Below are 24,572 nucleotides of genomic sequence, written 5' to 3' on the forward strand. Positions count from 1 at the left end.
ATTGAGTCGATCGTGCACCGTAGTTGTGCTCCAGCTAACGAGCGAGTAGGATTGTAAAGAATTTTCTCTGTTCGTGTTCCATTCGTAAGCGTTGTTTTCGATTTCCGCGTCGATCTTCTCGCGTATAACAAATCAATCGACGTAAAGATGACTTCCCTACGATCTTATTGTTGAACGAGTTACTTATGGAAAGGCAGTCAAAACCAGCCGTCAGTATGATGCAGGAGATCACAGACCAGTCCTCCAGGACTGTCCTCCTGAATACGTTTGTGGTAAAAAAGAAACGGTGCAGAGTCTACTTTCATCGTGGCACTCTCATCTGGGAAACGGAGAAACCTCCATATAGTAAGTACAATTAAAATTCACATGTGAGGATTTTATCGTCGATTAATCGAATAATCTTTGAAAATACATCGAGAAAGACTCGTTGTGAGTATGTGATAATTAGACTGTGACTACAGAATACATGTAATGTGCAAAAATATATAAAATGTCCAAAGTAAATATAGTCATAACATTTAGTAGGGAAAACATAGATCTCTATTTGGACCCTATCTCTTTAATTATATTCACGAGAATATGAAATTGTATAATTGTTCATATTTTAGCGAAAATTGTCTGATGGTTGTTTTTATGAAATGAAGACAAAGAAGCAGTAGACACGGTTAGGACGATTTTATCGCCTGCGCTTTAATGCCTTGTTGTTGTTACCCTAGAGAGTACGGTATCGTGCGCAAGACTCGGACTAAATTTTCTTAATTTTATCTGCCAGAACATATATATATAAACATGCATATACATATATATACATATATATATATATACATAATATACATATATATACATCGCCCTTTATAAATATTAAGACACTTATGAAAGACGAGATAAATCTAAAAAATCATCGATAATTTATTCTTAATCTTTAGAATCTTGCAATAACTTCCTATCTAATTTTCTCATGGTTTAAATTGTAAGATTGTTATTCTCTGTAATGTTTTGATACTGATATTTGGTATATTGATATACTGGTATATTGATATTGATTGTAAGTTCCTTATTCATTAGTTCCTTATAAATTATTTCTTGTGTATCAATGAAAGGTATAAATTGCCATTTAAAATACATCTTTCTTCCAATCATTTTTAGTCTGTTATCATTCTCTAAAACATTTAATTGTAATATTTATCCTCGAAAAATATTTCTAGTATGTGTTCAACATTTCTTGATTATCTTTGAAATGGCATTTACTATCACGAACCGAAATATCGAATATTGGATCGTTCACTTAATCATAGATATCGTAGTTCGTACGTTTCGAGTTTCGTCCCATTAGATTGCAATTCTCAAGAAGCTCAACGCGCCTTATTTGAACTTATCCCTTCCGCTGAGAAACTCATTTCCTTATAATTCCACTGTTTTCCAAGAATTGACCGATTATTTTTATCGTTTTTTTTATCTTGGAGGATTTGAATGGACGTGAATAGGATAATAGGAAATGAGGAGCGAATTTACGGTTCTGCGATGGAATCGTACGACTCGTCACTTTTCCGGAAGCTGTTAATGGGACCACAACGACTCTGGTGTTTATAGAAACGTTGTTCTTTTTTTTTTTTTATTATACATCAGTTGTTGATAATGAACGGTCTGAGGGTGGGTAGGTCGTGATAAGTACTGAAGGAACACTCGAATATATTTAACAATAAATATTTATTAATATATATTCTATGTGTACACTTATGCATAGAACTCGCGGTTACTATTATCGGTTCGCGATTACAAGTTCGAACTCGGGTCGATGCGTTTCGATGTACGGATACAAGTTCGGATGATGATTGCCTAAAAATGTCGAGAAGCTCGGATCAATTATTACCAGCCATCAATTCGAGCAGGCGTCTGACGACTGACTTTCACGATGATGCTGCATAGAAAAACTATGATGGGGTGTGTCTAAGGATACGAGATCATCGGATTCGTTGAGGAAAGCAGCCTTGGTTCGGAAAGTGAGGGAAATAGACGTCGCTGTTAATTGGCTAATTTTGTGTTGGTGGCTGGAAGAGGATGCTAACCACCCTTGAGAAAAAGTTGCTAGCGGCAAGCATCCCGTAGTGGCTGAGTCCCGAGTCCTGTTAAGGACTGTTAAGAAAAAGACTTGAGGTGTATGTGTTGTCCGTGATAATTGTAGCGCTGGTTGTAGATGCCGCTGATGGGGAACTGCTATTTTTTTTCCAATTTAGGATGCATGGAAGAAAAATCGGACTCCGATCGCCGGGATTCGAACCCGGGGTCCCGAACGTTCGTAACCTAAGGCGCTAACTACTACGCTGCCGTCGTTAGTCTGCTGCACTAGTTAGTGTCAAGTGGTGGTATTTGCTGTTGAGTGCCGCCACAGACTATTTGTCTCTTTGGAAAACATTAGCTAAATAAATCCTAAGACTCATGGCGGGTCCTTAGGCTAGCTGAAAATATTCTGCGAGGATGTATCATTTTGCAATCTTGTGACATCTGGCAATCATCTTGTCCGAAGAATAAGGTCTTTGTATAGTGAGCCACGGGACAGAAACCGTTGGAAAGTTTACTTTCGAGCGTCGCTACAGGTCGTATTGCAGTTTATCTTTATCAGGGAATATTGTCGTTATTATCCGTACTAGCAGCGCGGAGCAACACTTGGATGAATATTAGGCTAGTAGAATATTCATCGCTAGAAATGAAATGTTTTCTATTTGGAACATATCGCTAAGGAATTGATCGTTATCAACGAATCGAGTGGTCTTTCAAAATATTTTAATAATAGAGATTTAAAATACTTTAATGAAATTAATAACATTGTTTAATAAAACTGTAATATCCAATCCGAGGTATCGAGTTTTCAAATAATTTTATGAGAAGTTTATTCGTCGAACCAACACGAGTTCGGATGAAATTATTAACAATTGATCGAAGATTGAGTCAAGGACCAGTCAAAACCACAAGTAGCGGACCAATTGATTGCACTCTCGAGTTGTTCACGAAACGATCGATAGGTACGATAGGTACGGCTTGTCCGATCACGTTGTATCACATTGTTGTTTTGTAACAAAGTCTCATTCTGATTCTAAAACATGCGACGGATGATAAGCGTGACACATGACATTGAAACAATAATCTTTTACAGATATTATTCAGTATATCAATTTATTGATAATTAATTCGATCATTCGGATTAGTGATAACGACGAACAAGAAGAAACTTGTTTTGATAATTTTACAGGACGTTCGTTTGTTTGTTAAAGAAAGGGTTAAATTAATCTTATAATATAATATTTAAAATATAAATATTAACATTTTTAAATATTATCATTAAACATTAAAATATAGAATTTTATAATATAATAATTTCTTTTTTCTCAATTTCTCAACAGGAAGTCTTTTAAGAAATTTTTACAAATAATATTTCAATAAACTGATTCCGTACTGTCTCACTTTTGCACGAAGTTGTATGTAATATCCAAGTTGCATAGCGTTGTAAAGAATTAACAGATAACTCAACGTGTATCGCGTATAAGCACGGAATATCGATAGATTTTCGGCGATTGGCATCCACTTCATAGACAGCGACATATGTAGAGAAGGCGTGTCCTTGAGTCTTGTTTACACATAGTTCCGTTTCCGTGTATTCGTGTGGACGCTGAATATTAAAGAAAATCGCGCGAATCTCGACAGGTCTTCTTTACGCCTCTCACGATCCAACCTTGATCTTTCTTGTATACCTTGATCTCTAATCTCTACTACGATATTCAACGTATAATCGTTCTTTTCTTCGTCTGTTTCTTATCTCGATGAGTTGTTTCTTTCTCTCTTTCAACGTTCCTATCTGTTATATTTTTTATAAATTACACGAAAGAATTTTATACTGGGACTTTTATTTCTATTTTATGCAAGATATTACGATGTAAGATAAGATGTGAGATAAGATTATACTTTGCGTAGATTCGGATGCTCTGGGAGTGTATAGGATCGGTAAAACGTTGACGTTGTCACGTAGGAGACACAAGAAATCGCGAAATTGACAGATCACCGGTGATTTTGTGACGACCATACCCAAATCCACGTCATCCCGTACTACCTGATAGCGATCTCTTAGGCTTTGATCTGACTTTTACATTTTCCCCATTACGTAAAGCAATTAGGATCTGCTCCTTGCCACTCAACACTTACAAACGCAACATATAAAAACTGCAATCATTCGACCAAGAAGAGTCCTTTTTAGTCTTGAGTCTTGAATCTTGTGTAGTTTGGCCGTGATTTGAACAACTATTTTAACTTCGCTACTTCATCGTAATATTATACTTAATCATTTTCGTGAATAAAAGCTTACAAAATTATAAAAGCACAGTCAAGTTAAGTTATTTTTAGCTACTCCTTTTTTTATCATTAATTTTACGTGACAATCTCGTCGCGTCGCAGTTCGAACGTTTCACAAACAAGGTAAAGAATCGAACTTTAGATATAGCAGTAAAATTTATTGTACGAATCAAACAGAGTGACTGTTCAGAGTGTTATAATAAAAAAGTTATTGTTTCGATAGCTGTGGTATGTTTTGTGGTATGTTCTGTCTACCCTATTACTGCTTTTGAGCTGTTGGTGAGAAACAGAATGCGAGATGAAAAAGGTAATCGAGTTGAAGCGCGGTTACGCGTGTAAGAACACAGGCCAGAGAAGTATCGAAGATGAAATAAATTAGCGCTCCTCACAACGTTCTTCCCATTTGGTATTCTGTTCGCGTACGGTGATGCTAGTATACAGCGCTTCCTATTTGCATACGATTATTATCTCTTTCTTTTCTGCTCTCTTCCCGCTTTGTCTCTATCGTTGTTCGATTGCCTTCGTTAAAATTTTCTTCGTCTCTTGCAATTCCACGAATTTCGATCTCGATGACCTGCACAAATTCGATGAATTACCGCCGTTCATAAATTCGGGAAGCATCGATCTCGATAATTTGCAAATTCAATAAATTCTCCATCATCTTAATTCGAATAGCTGCGATTCGAATAGATCCAATGGGAATTTTGTCGACTCGTTACGGTAAAATTCGATCGGTACCGATATAACCATGGTCACGATCCCCAAACGATTCACCGTGGTCGAACGCAAATTCGTATAAACGCATTCCACTTTGATTCTTTCGAATCGAATTCTATCCACGTTATCGGTCCAACCCGTTAAGGTCAAACCACACGTTGGCCGCATTCTCCTCGATTCTAGCAATTCAACCGGTTACCTGTTTCACTTCTCCCATCTTCGTTCCAACTAAAAGTATTTGTAGCGTTTTGCTTCCGGAATAAGATTAACGCGTATCGTTAACGATGTCACGGGGAAAGTAAAAAGATATTGGGTTGGGACAAAATCCACAATCACTTAGTTGCCAACCCAATACAACGTTTCGTTAAAATGTTTCTGAAAGAATGTTTTGGATTTTATCGGTATCTATTGTGTCGAAATCATGTTCAACGATGTATGAGTGTTGTAACGACATATTTGGTGCAAGTCGACTTACGGAATTTTAAGGCTCACAATGTTTACAAATTGCTCGATAAAATGTGCAGCGAAACGATTCTTCGGAGACAGACAAACACGTGATGTCAATCGTAGTTAATCGAATTTTAGTTACTGTAATTAAGACGTATATAGTTGAGTCAATGCCGATGCTAGAACATAATTGATAATTGCATAACCAATACATTTCCATCTCTTCGCTCCCAGTCCTTTCCTTTTAAAATAAACTGTCATCAACACTATCGATTAAATCTTGCAGGATTAGGATAAAAATTAGAATAATTGTACCGTATAAAAATTCCCGATTTGTCCTTAACCCTACACCGTTAGATCATTTTCCACCCAACTGTATTTTTTTAATGTCTGAAAATATTTCAAGTTTGACCAACGTATAAAAGGAATTCTCCTTGGTATATGCAATTCCCTGTTAAACATCTTCCTACAACATTGCAAATGTCTTTCGCTTGCTAAGGTGAGAGCAAAATTGAAACATAAAAAAGTGGAGGATCGCGACAGGATAAGTGGGAAGATTCGAGCCTCTGTCCCATTATATCGATTTTAAGAGTTGCGTCGAATCGAGAAATGCAACGGAATGTATTATATAAACGCGAGACATGCAAAAGTGAAACTTGCAATTTGTTGCATATTACACCGATATAGCGGAATAGGTACGTGTTCCGCAGCGTGTATATGGCTTTAGCGTAATTTATGCGGGTGTTTCGTTTACGTAATTTCTCTTCTCCGGCCAAAGTATTTTTGCAGATGGTAGGAAGTAAAAGAAAAAGAGAAAAATTGCCCGACCTCGTTATCCATCCTGAAGATTTTCCAGTCGTATTGATTCGCATCCTCTTCGACGACCAAGTACAACGATGTTTTGGCACACGGCTCAATTATCTTGATGACGTGGCTGCGCATACCATTTCTGCCATATTTCCGATGTCGATCGTCGTTCCGTTAACTACTACTTTTTTTTGCGCGCGCGTCACGGAATTTTCTTGCCTATTCCATATGTTATTTGTTTTTTATTTCCTACTTAATCGTTCTGTTTGTGATCACTGTATGGGATCCGCAAGGCGTAAAACGATAAAATAGTACTATAAGTAGGCTGATATGTATACGAACTCATATTTCTACGAAGATACTTAAAAAAATGGAATTTAGGCAGAGAATGCTAAATATTATACCGAGTACTGTACTTTGGATAATTTATATATTTTTGCATTTTCTGTGCATTCCGTGCATCTTTAATAATTATGGCTTTAAATATGTCGTTGATAATTATGGTGGTTCATCATTCTGCACTTTTCACGATACTGCTCTTTATCGCACGGAAGGAATATATGAAATAGCACTTGTGGTAATAGAAGTATGATGATTATTATATCGAGCGATTGTAATATATTTAAACGCATATACGGTGGAGATAAACGGCGCTGTTACAACGATATTGATAGAAATGGAAACAAGAAGAAGGCTATTGTATAAATAAATCCGCAAACATTTATAATTGTTTCCAATGTGGAACAAAACCCTTAGTTTTAAATAGGACTACGACCGACGATTCGTTGTAATCGATAGCTCGATTCGTATAATTTCCAAGAAATTCACGGACGTTTAGTTTTTTAATTTACTTTGTGGCACAACAAAAAGACAGTAAAAGTAGAGTTTAATTGTTATCATTCTGTTCCTTCTTTTTGTCTACTGACTTCCTGGGTCGTCGCTTATATAAACCAAGCAAAAACAGCGTGTCACGATTGCAGGTTGCAGCATGTGTTTATTGCGAAACGATTTAATTAAGACCCGCTGTCACAGAATTTACGTTTGCGTACCATTTTTTTTTCTTTGACCCTATCGCGGAACTGATGTAATCGCACGACCAAGAGCTGCCGCCTATCTTTTTTTCGCCAATCGCTCGCGCAGTCACTCGACCTTGGATTACTTTGGAAAGTAGTTCAAATATTTAGTCTTTCTTTTTCGCGAATTTTCGTTTTCCCATCGATTGGCGCGACTCGACGAAAAATTCCGAAGAACATTAGAATTTTTTCGCCATTGGATAATTCGGTTTAAGAAACTCGATCGAAGAAGAACTGTCTAAAGGCTCATCATCAACACACTTTCAGTGATTTAGTCGCGTGATGAGCAACAGCCACTTACTACTATCCAAATTTTTTTTTTTATTATTTATTTATTTACATTTTACAATTTGTCCAGTAGAACATCACTATCCAAATGATTTAGAGTATAGAAAGAAAAAATGTCTAGAGCATAGAAAGTTTTTTTTTTATTATTTAATTTGTACTTTACACTTTGTCCAGCTGGAATTTGGTAAATTTTTCTAATTTAATTGCTAAATAACATGTGGATGGCTACCCTCAGAGGGATACCATCTTCGAATTTGTCTATTTTATTTCTTTAGCGAGGTCAGTGGGGTGTTTTCTTTTTAGTCTTCTTTCTATGAGAGTTTTGCTGGCTTCAGCAGCCAGCTGAGAGCATAGAAAGTGTCCGGGATTAGCATAAATGAGTTGCAGATGTATCAAAATATATCTGTAGCTTGGTGCAAGAAGTATCAATGTCAGTATTTATAAAAAGTTGAGGTATTAAATCGCTTAAAGATATGTTAACAAGAGTTACAGCAGTTTCTGCTGTTTCAAATTTCTTCTCCAACACAGAAAAAAAGAATTAAAGCTTACGCTATTTGTGTTTTTCATGTTGACCTAGGTATCTTTCGCAGAAAGTTTATTTTATGAAAAATGTCGACGTAGGCGTGTACGAATGTCGTTGTAGCCATTTCTAGATAGAATTTGAAATTGTCGTCTTTTATATAGAATATACAATTGTTTAAAAACTCGATATGGAGCTTAACTCATTGTTGCAAAAATATGATATTGCATGATAATATGACTTCTTGCAGCAAGATGTTAACATTTATTTTCGTTTGGTCGGTTTAATAGCGAGTGGTAGGGAAAGTTTAAACGTGCACAGTAAGTTACTAAATTACTCGCCACTCGACTAAATCGTTGGACGTATCTGTATGAGCCATTAGAGACCAGGAAGCGATTAGAGAATAATAGCGTCACGTGGCTCCAAGCGAACGTGAGAGAAGCGAAAGGTTTCACCGTTTGGTGAAGAGTGGCGACCTTCCGCAGCCTCTTCGGTTGGCAGCAAGGTTTTTGACTGGAGATCGATGTGAACGACCGACGCTGCCTAAATTTACCTGAACAAATTCAGGCTGCAGCGAACGAGCGGCCCGGAGGAATTACGGATTCCCCCCGACAACTGCAATCAAGGCTCGACCGTGAATAACACGGCGTGCCTTCAATACGAATTATCGTGGACTTCGAGCTCCTGTGGAAATCGAGCTACGATTTTCCGAAAAGTTTTCTCGGCATCCCTTTCGCGATCATCGTGGATACAATTCCTGCTTGTTAATAGGATTATATATATAAAATATACTATAGACACAATGATAAGGTGCCATTGAGAATATTGTATGTAATTAAGCTAGTCAAGAATATTCGGATCATTTTTAACCTAATTTCGACGAATACGAAATACATTATCGCTCGTATAACGCTCGTGATTTCTCGCTCCAACTTTTTCTGTTCGTTCTGTTTTTGCTTAGAATATGACGAGTTTCCATCTCGTTTCTCGTAGCTAAGGAACAAAAACCTATGAAGCAGTGCACGTGCATTTGCAATTACGCCCCTCGTTAAGATACATGATTATGCAGTTTTCATAATTATCGCGTTCGTCGCTAATCCAGCTATGTGCTGTCTATCTATTTGGATGGCTATTTCGTTGTAAAGAACAAAGTTCGCTTTTCGTCCAAATTCTTTCACGAATCGCACGAACGATGAAAGGCGAATACAAATGAAAAATCCGGTTTTAAAAGATCTTCGTCGTTTCGGGTAGCTACTCGTCGACCTTGTCTCGTTGGCCGTGCATTTATTTTCGAGTTTGTTTTTCCACTTGACAAAGTCGTTTCGCGATCTTCGTTTGCCATCTTATCGAACTTCCGCTCCAATCTATATTCTCTCGACGTTCCCTTTCGAAAAGGTAATTTCTGTTGGCACGACCTTCGCGTGGAAAGCCCTTCAACCACTGGAACAAAGGCTCGATACGTTTCTGGGTCAGAGTCGCAGCCTCTGCGACTCCTAACAGCCACTAGATCACGAGTTTCGGCCCGATACGTGGGCGGGTATGAAAATTCCGCGGAATTTTTTACACTCTCCACGATTTCGTACCTAACTGGCTGGATAAATTGTTTGTGCAAACCGTTTCGATCGGGCGGAGCGAACCATTAATTGTTAGCGAATTACGTGCTTGTTGCCTTCCCCGTTTCGTATTACGTTTATGTACGTCGATGTTTGAAAAGCTCTTCTTATTTCTGATGGCATAGGATGGCCTTCATCAAATACACATCCTTTAGTCATTACATACTTCTCGAGTACTATTTCGAATCGATAGAATAGATGAAAGTGGCTCTTCTAGTGGTTTTCATAAGAATTAAATAAATCCAAATGTTTTCTCGCTATTATGTAGCAACATCTTTTTTCTACTCATGTATCTGATACATGATTGTATTGTTTATTTATTTGTCTGTTTATCGTAGCTAGGAAACGATGTATGTGTGGATTTAGAAAAGCAAAATAATAAAACGATAAAAAAAGGGGAATAAAATGACGTAAGATATATAAGAAACAATTTAGAGGAGAAAGATAAAAGGGGCGATTTGTTGGGTTTTGGATCAAATAGAAAATATTGAAGTATGTAACCAACGACTGGTATATGTAAATATACGATAAGCTATGCGGAGAAGTGGAACGAATCGATACGAGTGTCGCTGGAAAAGTGCAAGATACTCTCGCTAGATCATCCGTCGAATAGGCCATGTGCATCATATTTTTAGCGCAGATTTATATTTACAGCTCTGCGTGTTCACAATACGAGGATTAACAGATTATTAGGAAGACGTAGGCGTAGCTGAAAGACCTTGTCAATTGTTATAACAAGATTCTATTTTATTATATATGAAACGATATTTTATTTTTCATTATATATTCAAGCATATTTATTTTCTATGATACCATTTTATTTTTTAATGTGGTTTCGTAATTTTTTTTTATAGCAAAGTTTCATTCTATCATTCGCGATAGTAAAAGAAAACTCTCAATTTCCCTTCAACGCGATTCCAGATTTCGTATCTCGGCACAATTTGCAGAATTCTAATTAAGGCTCCAATTACAGAGGACTTGAAACCTCTGCTTCTTCAGTCATTCACATATATATCACATAGTAACAGTAAATCCTACTAATTGAAAGATTTATTTAAAATCATAGTCCATCTATAAAATAACGTAATAGTATCGTGATTATTTATCGTTATTGCAATATTTTACTACGATATCTCGTTATTACAATAGCTTTATCAATAAGCGAGAAGAAAAAGCGATACGATAATAAACAGGTAACTTTTAAATCAAGCAGACGATCAAGTTGGCCGACAAAATATTTAATATCTGTAGTCACGTGAATTGACAAGGAAAAGTAAAAAATAAATATTATATATCTATATAATTTTCTAATTTTATTATATATCTGAATGAAAATATTGACAAAAGAATCGGATTCTCGAACAAATATGTACCCCGACAATCTCTTGACATTAATAAATCATTGTGAGTTGAAAACATTGTAAAAACATTGTTTCCTATTCTAGGATAAGGATATTTCATGGAAATATTATAAGAACATTTTTCAGCAATATTATTTTACGAAAGACCTGTGGAATATTCCGCGGGATTATTGTTCGTGCAGAATTTTTTACAAAATTTCAAATATCGAATATTTTTAGTCGTTCTACTCTGTGCTCGATTGATTTAACAATCGATTAGACAATCGAATTTCGAAACTTGCAAAAACATCGTAAATCGATCCTGCGAGACTTGGGTATAATAGCTGCTTTAAAAAATAGCGAGTTTTTGAAATATTCGAACTCTCGAAATTCCTTCCCTCTGCTATTTTTAACTCCAATTTCTTCTTTTCCTTTATTTTCAATAGAGACAAATTTCTAACAAGTCACAAACGATTTAGGAAATATTTTGTCCTTCTATTTCTATCTATCTATGAATTTTTTACAATCGTCCAGACCAGAGTTTAAAGAATATTGAAATTCGGCTAAGACGGATACACTATGACTATGGTTATTGCAACGCGTTATCTTTTGCGTAATTTCGTTATCTACTTACTTTAAGTTCATTCCTGTGCTTTTGTCGTCGATTATGTATACATGCATAATATAACATCGTCATTTTTAACGACAGCTGTCCCGTTTGTCGATAGCCACATTTAGGTCGGTTGAAAGAAATTCGCGGTTTCATAAAGTTAGCGGAATTCTTGTGTCATATGGAACAATCGAGCCCGACGATGATACTATTATTTTATATTAATTTTTTCAAGAGACACGACAGAAGTTTGCAAAGGTTTACGGACGAATATTAACAATTAATGTATATTGATATAATTTAACAATTAATTTTATTAGTATTATTAATATTAAATAAATTTTTATAAATATTTTTCCATTTCTTTCGGGAAAAATTTTCATGAAAGTTTACAGAAGTTAATCGGCAGTAAATTCGCAAACATTTTATCTTTTTTTTCTTATTTGGTATACTTTTTACAATCAATTCTCATTGAGAATTATAAGTAAATTGAACATTTTATTTAGCAAAGCGAATATTACAAGTATTAAAAAAAAAATATGAAACGACTCGATGAAGAATAGACATTAATTCTGTGATAAAAATGTAATACTGGAACCGCTTCGATTTTCTATCGAAAATTTTCACAAGAGTTTAAATTCGTCGGCCGAATTTTTTGCAAAGGATATTTAGATAATTCATAAAAATCGCACTGAAATCACAAGAGAACGCGCTATCGATTTCCTTTCGTGCGCTTCACGATATTTTATCGTTTTCATGGACTGTCGATCGTGTCTGTCGGTTCTCTTGTACGGACATCGTAGTCGAATATCTTTCGTCTTTCGGTTATCTTGTCTGGGGTAATCTTTGTTACTTCGCGTTGCCATAATCAAGTTTCGTACGACGCAAATAGGTGCCTAAAAGTTTTTTGTTTGATCATTTTGTAAATCTCTGACGAGAAAAGTAAGATAATCACGGTGAAAATAAAATCCATAAAATTACACCTTGTAATTCAGGTTTTAAACGAAAACGTGGTCACGGTGGTTGATCAAATTGTCTAGATTCTAGAGTTCCGTTTGATCGATCGCTGCACGCTTTCTTTCCTCTTTTCTTTATTCGATAGCGATTATCGATTAGATTTCAAAGAGTATATATTTCGTGGATGAAGAAGTAGCGTTAGATTGCCACATTCAATTATGCAAAACGATCGTACGGTTTGAATGGTCTATGTAGTTTTGTTCTCGTCACTTCGTTGCAATATTAAACGGCATCTGTCAGAGAACCGGTAAACCGACTCTCTTTGTTTCTAGCCGAGTACGTACTTTCGTCGCGTAGTCGTTTTCCTTTTGATCTATTATATAACCTTGGAACGAATACATAGAAAAAGCGACAGTTGTAATCGTTGAATTTAGAATTAACGAATTGACAAATTAGAACAAATAAATTGACGAATATTGATCGTCTTTAGTTTAGTCGATTATTTTCTCTATTCAAGATTTATCAATTCAAGCCATACCCCTTCGCCATTCCAAAGTTAAAAGGAATAAAATATCGGAAGCTTTCCTCCCTCGGAATACTCTTATCAACTTTAAAAATTCATTTTGTAATTCAATTACAAAATCATTTCTCAATTAATACGAAAAAAATTACGAATACTTTCCCAATTAACGCGGCTAAATGGCAAAATAAGTCACACGAGAATTCGTGAATTGGCAAAAAGGATAGGACAGTGGAGGGATTTGTTTTCAAAGCTACTTGTATCGATTCGACACGAACACTTTTTATATTTTCAGCGAGATGGACACTACCGATGACTGACGTGCTCGCCGTTCGTTACGGGGATGATTGGATACATGGGGTGAATCTGAAGGAGAAACAACCGCCTCCAACATCGCCTACCTCGCCCACCGTCTGCCCGACGAATTTCATTCTCCACTACGCTGTACGTGGACCAAAGAATAAATGGAGCCATCATAGTGTGACCATGAGCCACACCGACCCTAGGCAAGTCGCCTCCTGGGTTAAAACCATCCGAAATTACCTCATGGGTGAGCTTCAGTCTTTTTTCATTCCTTGTTAGTTCATCGATCAATTCTCTTATCGTGAGATATCGCTTGGTATTTTCCGTAACGTGCAATTTTCTGTAATTGAAATATCGAAGCCTTTGTTAACACGTTGACTGCCACGCGACTTTTGCATAATATCTGATTTGGCCTGGAACCTCAATCGATTCAAATATACTATTGGGTTGGCAACTAAGTGATTGTGGATTATCACCTAATGACAAAATCCAGTTGCCAACCCAATACATTCTAATATTTAATTTTTGCGAAATATTATATTTGCATATTTTATCTTCGAAGATATTATGTAAAGATCATTCAAATCGTTAAAATACACATTATTCTTCAGTCCACGAAATTTCTCTCATACCAATTATTCTAAGAAATTTAGTAAAACAATATGGGTCATCGAGAACCATCGTGACAGTTGGTGTGTTCATTTTTCCGATTCGAGCAAGAAAAGATTGGCGAGTTGTCCAGGTTTAGATTACCGCAAACTCGACATAATTCGAAGAGATCTTATTTGTCGCGAGTTAACCAGTCGGCTGACTAGTAAGCAAAACTGTTGCACGAATCGTTGTTCGGTTCAGTAGAGTCGCTACACGACACGGTAATTGACTGCTAATTATCCCGACTCTGAAAATAGATTTTCTTACAATGAAGTCGAAGAGTAACGAGGTGAGATTTCGTGGAATCCTTATAGCTACCTCATCTTCGCTAATAACTTATGCAAGCATGGTGACTCGATTATAAATTGTGGAAAGAAAAGGGGAAAACAGGAAAGAGAACCGAGAATGGGAAAATCCTTAAGACTAGAACTACCAGTCTGCAAATACCTATCTAAATATTCTATGTACAAATCATTGTAATTCAAATGGTGTCATTTAAAATCAATAGATCTGTGTAATTACGTCTCCATCTAAGTAAAAAACAATATTAATTTTGTCTAAAATACCTACATATATGCTTTTAGTAATTTTAAGAAAATAGAACTGGAAATTTGTCATTTTGCTAGCTTCGATAGTTCCAGTGTTAACTACACGTGATCGATCGGCTGTGCTAATAATATCGCGTGCGAAGATACGAAATAAAGGGAAAAGTAGGTGAAAGTTGAACCGTGCTGCTCGCATGCGCTATTGTTTCTTTTCTATATCCGAATCGTGGAGATAGTCGTCGCGCGTTGCTTAAATAATTGAACTAGTAGAGAGTGAGTGAGTGAGCGAAAGAGAGAAAGAGAGAGAGAGAGAGAGAGAAACTTAAACTAGAATTGAAATCGTATCGATTATTATGAGCACGCCCTTTAAGAATGTAACTAGATAGAAAGAAAATGAAATAACGTTTTCCAACATTTACGAAATAATTTGCGAAACATCATATGTTTCAATGCTCAACGTTTATTCTTGTGTACGGTGTTGCGTTTCCCCGCGAACGAGTAGAAAGGATTAAACACGGCATATGCTGGAACTGGGTCGTTGGTTACGGATCAAGGCTGCGTAATTAAGGCATGCTTTTTGCTGGCTTGCAAAGAACAAAAAAATAAAGCCGGGGAACAAAGATTGCCAGTGATTTCCTACAGTTGTAGTGATCAGTCATCCAATACTTGGAGTTGATTTGTATGTAGTTGTAAAACGATCTGTAAATTTATTGCAACAGGCATTTTCGGTTTCGTTGTTTCGTACTCTGACTTTGAGTGACTTTGTTTCTTGTGGGGATCATCGTTAAAATATCATTAAAATGATAATAATTAACAATTGGAAAAAATTTATAGTAATTAAACACTCGTCTTTCTTTATACATCGCGATTCCTTGTTCCTTTCGTATATCGTTTTTTATGAGAAATACAAGGATATTGTATTCTACGTTGCAAAATGTATACCCGCTTTAGCGTAATTTCAATTCTTCTCAAAAAGCACTCAAAATACAAAGATTCGTCTGTATCTCTATCTCTCGAACAATATACTACTATTATTTTCCTTTAATGATATTTTTCTACGAAATTAGACGATTTTGCTTTATTTATGGATACTCCATTTTATTCCTGAAGAGAGTAAAAGAATCAAGCTCAGAAGTATCGGAGAACCTTAGCCAGACGAATTGGAGAATCTAGTCCGGGAGGACGTACGAGTTCGAATCTATAAAAATCCAACAATCCAATAGTAGAACCGAAAGATTCGAGCTTAAAGTAATGAAAAAATCCAAGCTTATTCGAGAAGAAATTCAGGACGTTGATTGCCAACGCGATTTTTACATATTAGTTGAATAAACGGCGGTCAACGTATCGAAGCTCCGTAGAAACAGGAAGCGAAGAGGAAGAGAAACCGCTGCAAGCGTCGCTGTTCTATCGATCAGCATGCCACGACACCTCACAGAACGATACTTCACCTTATAAAACTCCCTATTCGCGCCCACGATTCTTTCCCCTCACGTATCTACACCTCTTAGGCTTTTACGTCATGCTCATTCAGCGGATAAAAAGCTGCAGGATACACACGTGCAGTTTCTGTAGCTTAAACAAACCGCTCTTTCAGTCTACCGCCTTTCACGTCGCTGTAGTTTAGCCGGTGCATGTTTGAAGAGCGTCTGGAATGGCGATTGACGCACGGAGTGGGTGTTTCGCATGGTGTTCGCATTTATTAATAACGATGCTCGAAATAAGTGTCTCCATTGATAATTTTAGTCTGTCGTCACGCAGAGTTTATATTACGTTTATAGTTAGTGGCCGATAAGGGTTGGTCAATCTACACACCCAAGCTTTAGGATAAATACTTGTGGGAAAAGTTTCGAAGTTTCTATGAAATTGATGCTCTGACGATTACGTGGGTTCATAAGATCGACCTAACGTAATTTTAGAATTCTAATTTGCCACTACATTCTCACTCGAGTCGAGGTTTGATAGAAAATCAAATTCATTTGTTTATAATTAGAGCCGTTTGGAAGCTAAAAGACCATAAATTAAGAAATAGAGAAAGATGTTACGAACTTTATTCTTTGAAATTGATTGAAATTCTCTGGAATTTACTGTTAATCGTGTTATTTCATTGTTGTAAATGGACTTAGGGAAGTAGGATTATTTGGTGTATTGGTTCGATGAATTCGTGTTTTACATTTTACGATTCATCCCGAGAAATTAATCCGATGTTATGAAAATATCTCAGCGTTTCTTTCTAGGTCGAAGAGAACCATGATGTTTGCCGGAAACGGTCATGATTTACTTAACAATCATATACTGTATGTTATGCTCTTTGGATTGCTTCCTTGGAGGGATTGAAAAAGCAACGTCGAAGTCTAAGAACACGTCGTGAGTTTCCAGAAAATAAAACATCTTACGGCGATTATTCCGAAGAAACCGGTTCTGTGCACGATTAATAACTCAAACGATGATTCTTCAGGGTCTAGGTCGATAGTTTCAACTTTCCACTTCATTGTCTACACTGGACTAGAGATTTATCTCTTCTCGAGTCGTTTCAAGCCCACGTACTAAATAATAACGGAAAAAAATTATCCTAAAATACACATAATCTGTATTTGTAAAAAAAACTAAAATATACATATATCTTTAATTATTATTAACCGCTTAATCAACCAAGTTATAAACATAGATGGATTGTTTTATCTATCAAATATCGCAAAAAGCACTACACTTTCGACGTTTTATATATTTTTGTATATTATCAGCTTTCTGTGCACTTCTAATCTTTTTTAAATTTCTCACGAATGCATAGAAATCTACAATCTAATAAATAATGAATGATAAACAGTCTTTCAGTAATCTTAGTAATCTTTCAAACATGTTTATTTTATCTATGCGATATCTTTCTATAAAAAACTTTATCGAATACAATTCCGGAATTTTAAACGTTTTTATCCTAATGAAGCGTTCTTCAATTAAGTACACTCACTATGTATATCTGTGTACATAGAATGAAATATCGAGGGTTAAACGATAACTAATCGACGAGTGGATATCCGTGCACGCCTACCTCGTAATATTCCTAATACTGTGGCAACGAACTTATCGTTTTTTCCAATCAATCAAAATGCCACCTTCGAACTATATTCTCTCTGGGGGAAACGTGGGTAGAACGGAAATACAACAGGGTGGTTCTTTGGCGTGCGTGTGACGCGATCTTTTTCTGGTCTATCTTTGTTGAGAGAAACAGTAGCCACTGTATTGATCCGGTTTCCTGTTTGCTACGTTGCGTTTCTTCAAAAACATTATCCTTCACGAATAAACGAATTTAGTCTTTTTAATAATCTGTGGACCGTTACATTCACAACTGCAGGAAAAATAAATTATTTCAAAGATTGCATAACTATTTTAACGGAGAATTGCAAATTACTGGTTTATAGGATTAACCCATCGTCCTAGGAAGATTTTACTATTCATCAACCCGTTTGGAGGGAAGAAAAAGGGTTTGAAGATTTGGGAGAAGGATGTACAGCCTCTAATGACTATTGCTGGCATTGATGCGAAGATACTAGTTACAGAGAGGGTTGGCCATATTCGTGATGTCCTCTTAAGCGTCGATTTTACTGACTTCCATGTAAGTTTCATTTTTCATTTCGTTCTCAAAGCTTCACGGTTACGAAACGTCCGATGCAAAATTTCTTTTCCTTTTATCGCTTACGTATCTTTAGAACTCCTTCGACCAAATTTCGTGCTTTTCCTTTCAATGTATTTGGAGAAACTTTTTCTACAAAGTATCTTCTACTTTTCTTCTATTTTCTGCATAATTTTCTTTTTCATTTTTCTTTTATTTCCGTAACAAGTTTTAAATCGTATAGAAATTTCCAAGAAATAGAAATTTCCTGAAGCGATAGCGAAAATACGGCGCAAGGACGAAGAAGATTAAGTCATTTTTATATAGAAATGTTTCACTCTTGTTCACTTGTTCCAGGCGATAGTATGCATCGGCGGAGACGGTACTGTCGCGGAGGTGATCAACGGCCTGGTACTGAGGACCTCGAGGGATCGACAAATCGACCCGAATAATCCAGAAGTGAATCTACCGACTCCTCGACTTCCGATCGGAGTGATACCCAGCGGAAGTACCGACACGATCGCGTACAGCCTCCATGGAACCACCGATGTGCAAACGGCGACGATACATATCATTTTTGGCGACAGCACTGGCCTCGACGTCTCCTCCGTGCACAATGACCAGTCGTTGCTCAGGCTATACGCCAGCATGCTCAGTTACGGCTATCTAGGCGACGTGATACGGGACAGTGAAAAGTTTCGTTGGATGGGACCCCAGAGATACGATTACTCCGGTAAGTAAAATATCTGTTCCTTCAAAGAAAGGAATAAAGCTTTATTATTGAGCTATTTGTGTGTTGGTGATAGTTGTATGGGATTTTTACTGTCATCGTATCCTTGATACAGTTACTTGTAATGGACTCTGTATCATGTATTTATTGCTTTGTATAAGAGAGCATAATTTAAATGCTGTGTTGCTTATTCGACGCAAATATGAGTCATTTACTGTAGCTTGAAAATACGTAAGTAACCTGTTCCTAACAATAACGTTTAATCGCGCAGTAAATTTTTAACGAAAAAGTGATTTCCGTCTTTTCTTTTAAATAACGTCTAATAATGTTTGCTACGATTAATACTCGTGATTAGACTGCAGATTTTTATGCAACTTCATACTTTCGAGTATATAAGTTAGAAGATAGAACCTCGATAGAAAATTGGTTTATCTGCCAAATACTTTAGAAACTAACTGTTTCTTTTTTGGATATTTTTTATATTGTTTTATACTACGTGCATTTTGTGTAGTTTTGCACTTTCTGATTTCTTATAAATGCATATAACTCCGCAGTTTAGTCATGATTGTGCAATTTCACGATAGTTTCTTCTATAACAAATTACAATTTTGTTTTTCATCGAAACCAGCATCTTTTTCCTTTTCATGACACGTTAAACTTCCTGGTGTGTTAGAAAAATATTGGTGATAATTTTTTCTGACGTTAATTATACGAAATAATTGTCGAAAGTAAATGTATTTCGCAGTTCGAACTGTTACTAAGAATTGCAAGATTGGAGAACGCAAACGAGTGTCTGAATATTAGCGTGCTACGAAAATAAGATAATTTGAAATTTAAATCATCCCCTCTTATGCAATGCGATAAGTACGACAAGAGATACTCCAAATATTAACGTAACTGTGTTTGATGTAATTTAGTGAAAAGAATTGGCTAGTTTAAAATGTTCTCGACCATTTTTATGGTTGAATGGTTGAATGGTTTTCTAATTGAATCACACGATTTTTTGTGTCTCGTGTAGTATTATTTTGTGGAGTTCGTGACTTTTTGATTAGGTCTAGCGTAATCTAGCAAAAACGATTTTTCACGCGCGTGATTTACAATTTGTTTTTATTTGATGAATGTTTTTCATACTTCTAGTAATTTTATTATATTTTTATGTATTTAATACGATACTAGATATTCTTTATTTCAAAACGTTGGACGAAAATCGAATGGAATGGCTAAGGAATAAATAAGGGTTTGATTAATTTTTTCAAGGCTACAGGTAGGTTGTATATGCCAAGGCCAAAAATAAAGGTAAGAAGGTCGAACCGCAAACTAGTAAAGAACAAAGTTTGTGAGGGTAAGGGATACATTTAGCGGTAAAGATAGTTTTATAAGTCGTAACAAGCTGTCAGCTAATGACAGGCAAACTATAGCCGCGAGGGATGTAGGAACGAGGCCAATAAGTGAAGGAAATTGTAAAGTATAGTTATTTTATATCGTGCAGTTTAAAGTGCGAGCGTAGGAAGTAGGATGTACGGCCGTAGAACGATTTACGAGTTTCTTTAAGCCGGAAGGTTGGTGAACTAGATTTGTTCTAGCTTTGCGGGAACACGTGCGAGTTCGTGGGAGTGGGGAGAAACTGTATGGCAGAGAACAGATAGTGTTTCACTCGGATAGCATCTCTTGTACAAATTCCTATATCGGCCGGTGAGAGGGTGTACGTCTCTTTGACGTAGTCAGTGACAAAGCACCAAAAGAATGCGTAAAAAAATATAGGAGATGAAAGAGAACGACAAGTATCATATAGAGGCCTCGAGACGAAACGCTTCGCGAAAGTGTTTTAAGAGATTTTTACGAATACGCGATGCAAGTTGAAATAATTTAAGAAGATGGCGCTAGTTGAGAGTTCGCCGTAGCGCGTACTCTCGCGGGGAAGTAAAAAATTGCAAAAATAGGAGTAAATTCAAATGTTCGTGCAGGTAAGTATTTGGTATTCGTTATGTATTTAATTAGTTGTGTGGTAAAGTATGGACGTTTCAGTAGAAGATAGTTCTAGATATATTAATAACTAATCGGAGATACTAGATTTGTGTATATTATTTCAATTACTAATTTTCTACATGTTCTTACTGTATCTTATAAAGTGATTGTAACGATTAGTCTCACTTTCAAATAGTATCATAATATATATACATATATGTTCCTTATTACAGGAGACGTCAGTAAAGGACACTACCGCAAGAAACTACTTGAAGATAGTGTTATATTATACGTGATAGGAATTTTTTATGTTATACACTATAAAAATTTGTTATATATTTGTAAAATTCTGTATAGCAATGTATCTGCTAGAAGTCAGAATGAAACAAAGGTATTAAACGTATTCAGTTGAGTACGTTGTTACGTCGCGTGGGACATTCCGTGCGTCATCCTTCATTGTCTGACTATCAAAGGCCCACGCACCGTAATTCAAACTCTCAATAAACCTAAAGAACCACCATAAACAGAATCTTTAGCGGAATCTTCAATCCTGTAAGTATTTTCTGCTTATGGCTGGTACTTAACCCCTTAACCTATAACTACAGGTGTAGCCCGTAGTACGATGATCGGGCCAAACGTAAATATTGCGGGCATAGCCCGCCGTAAATTGTAGGTTAAGGGGTTAAAATTGATCAAGACTGAGACTGAAAAACTAGTCACTCTACGATGATTTAAATTCGTCTTTGTTTGACGCTTGCACGTAGCGGCGACATTGTTTCGCCACGAGTTTATTTATTATTTCATTATGTACAGCCTAACGATGTTGATACTCCGAGGCAAAACAACATGATTTCGTTTTGTCAATCTTTTCTCCCGATAAATATTTTTATCTTTCTACACGTATCATTATGATTTTTTCTTTCAATCGGCCCAAAATTCTGGAACGAAAATCGTAGGTGAAGGGGTTAAAACAGTCCTTGGGTTTATTATTCGCTCTTAAAAATCACGGAGAAGGCAGGTAGTTACCTAAGAGGAAAAGCGAATATTTGTCTTATGGAAAAGCTGATTTTTCCCATGAACGAGGTCACCCACGAGCCACGTTGGTAGGAGGTTTCCTCCTCATACTTCCTTCATTAACGTGGGTCATAACTAATGGGCATCGCGGATCGTTACACCCTCACTTTCCTGACGAAAAATGTGAACAACGAATCCGCGTTCTTCGTTCAAAGGGCACATCCATACCGAGCTTCACTCCGTAATAACATAAGAGCGAATAGTCAGTTTAAAACCAGCTCGAGTTAAAACACAGTTCAAGGAACAGAAGGAGTCAAGTCAGCAGAATCTCCAAGTCGAAGACAGTCAATCGACAGAAGATACATCATCACAGTAGCCAACACGAAAAGTCTCAGGTCGTACTCATTCGTAGTTTGTCATTCCACATACGTAACATTGTATCACATTGAAGTTGTTGGATCTTTGAAAATATATATTAACCTGTTAATATCAGTGTTATATTCATTCAACCACCCTTATCTTAGCCGAAATAAGGAATCGAACGATTCGTGGCATCGATTATTCAAATCGTAACGGGAATTTACGACTCCCGTTGGCGCGCTTCTTCGAGATCGCGTCTCCCCGCGCACGGTCGAAAGTACATACAAGTCATATTTTCCTTGTGATTTTCCACTTATAAAATAAACTTAAAATTAAAAATGGAAATCAATGTTATGAAATGTTGAAATCGAAAAATGGTATCAGGAGAATATAATAGCCGAGGAGGTGGCACAAAGAACGTAATTCCTGGAATTTCACACGTCATTTTTGTTCCGAATTTGATGAAGTTGTTCTGCCTCGCGTATTTCTTGTTTGATGGTTTTATCTTAACAGAAGAGAGGAATTAAAATAAATACGCACTGTATACTTTATTAGTAATAAGAAGTATTGTACATTCCATAATCTTGAACAATAATTTTCTTACAATATATGCCGTAATATATATTTAATCATGTTTTTTTCTTCTTTCGCCGTGTTCCATGCTGGTACATCTTTTGCCTTATCATTGTTGTAACGTCATATCTGCCTAATGGCAAATAATGTTAATATTCCTTGAAAATTATTGAATGATTATAAAAAGATGTATAATATAGTACATACCTCGAATTTAACTCAGGTTTCAAGAAGATCCTCGCGAATAAAGGTTACGAAGGTGAGATCCAGCTCCTATCGGACCCTTGCCATCCAGCAACCAGTACAAGATGTATAAAAAACTGCACCAGGTGCCTCCAACACATGCACAACAGTATTCCAGATAAAGAAATAACCAGTTAGTCGTCTATTATCCATTATTAAACTGTCGATTTTTATGCAAATTCGTATTGTCATAAACATAATTGAACGAATAGCACTTAAGTAGGGATTTGTTTTTTTCACCACGTATGAAGAGTATTATACTTTAGATATTTCGTATATTTTTGCATATTATATTCATTCTGCACATTTTTGCACTTTTACAATAAATTACGTAGAAATGCATAGAAATCCATAGTCTAATTATTATTATTTGATACTATTGATATTGTTTGTACTTTATCTTTATCTTTAATTTATCTTGAATCTACCTCAGGATGGTTGACTATCAGAGGTAAATTCTTCATGGTGAATGGTGTCAATCTCGCCTGTGGTTGCTCCAGGAGCCCCATGGGTTTCAGCCCTCATTGTCATGTCGGAGACGGTTGCGTAGACGTAATTCTCGTCCGACATACCTCGCTTTTTAACAATATCAGGATGTTGTTGAGGTTGTCCAGCAAACAGAAGACTTTGGTATGTGAAATAATTGTAAATTTATTTATTATTTATTATTATTTATTTATTGTTTATTATTATTTATTTATTATTAATTTAAGAATATACGTATATTCTTGATTTTCTCTATAAACATACGATTATATGTAAATTGTTTATCTGGGAAATCCAGATTTAAATTATTTTTATTCGCTTATTTATAATAATTATTTATAATAATAAAAATCCAATTTACAGTTTGCTAATTATTTCAGAAGTATCAGAAAATGTGTCGACGATCGTTCGAATTGATCTAGCTGGTCTGTTTTCTTTTGCAAGTACGATCTGCCGTTCGTCGAGGTGTATAGAGCCAGGGAGTTCACGTTCCGCACCTTACCTACCTTGCACATGCAGTCTAATAGCGAGATTAGCAACCGCTATCTGAACTCGAGCCTGAGCGTATGGAACTGCGACGGCGAGGTGATCGATAGCTCCAATGTGAAAATCAGGTAAACACTCGTTCGTGTATTTACAGACTCATCATGCTCACTTCCACCTCGATGGTTTACACCTAAGCTTCCACTATCCTTTCATTGCTGACCTTTGATATCTCTGATACCTTATCGACCTTTAATTTCCGTTTAAAATACCAGTATCGTTCGGATAAAAAAATACAGATAAAACGAGTAGGACGACTTATTTGATTATTTTATGGGAAGAATTTTATATAACGTATAGAGTTACTGAGATTAATATT

The 24,572-nt window shown here is 36.2% G+C and overlaps 1 protein-coding gene across 1 annotated transcript in view; it reads left to right on the plus strand.

Moving 5' to 3' along the window:
- LOC100746104 (ceramide kinase) overlaps positions 1-24,572 on the plus strand; it is a 26,376-nt gene continuing 1,804 nt past the window's right edge. Inside the window, exons 1-7 of the mRNA XM_012386931.3 lie at positions 1-345; positions 13,529-13,783; positions 18,149-18,342; positions 18,697-19,072; positions 23,205-23,357; positions 23,658-23,854; positions 24,155-24,324. Of these exons, the coding sequence (XP_012242354.1) occupies positions 186-345; positions 13,529-13,783; positions 18,149-18,342; positions 18,697-19,072; positions 23,205-23,357; positions 23,658-23,854; positions 24,155-24,324 (1,505 nt within the window). The 5' untranslated portion in view covers positions 1-185. The remainder of the gene's footprint in view (positions 346-13,528; positions 13,784-18,148; positions 18,343-18,696; positions 19,073-23,204; positions 23,358-23,657; positions 23,855-24,154; positions 24,325-24,572) is intronic.

The sequence above is a fragment of the Bombus impatiens genome, unplaced genomic scaffold (assembly GCF_000188095.3).
Source record: "Bombus impatiens unplaced genomic scaffold, BIMP_2.2 scf_0434, whole genome shotgun sequence".
Lineage (NCBI taxonomy): Eukaryota > Metazoa > Arthropoda > Insecta > Hymenoptera > Apidae > Bombus > Bombus impatiens.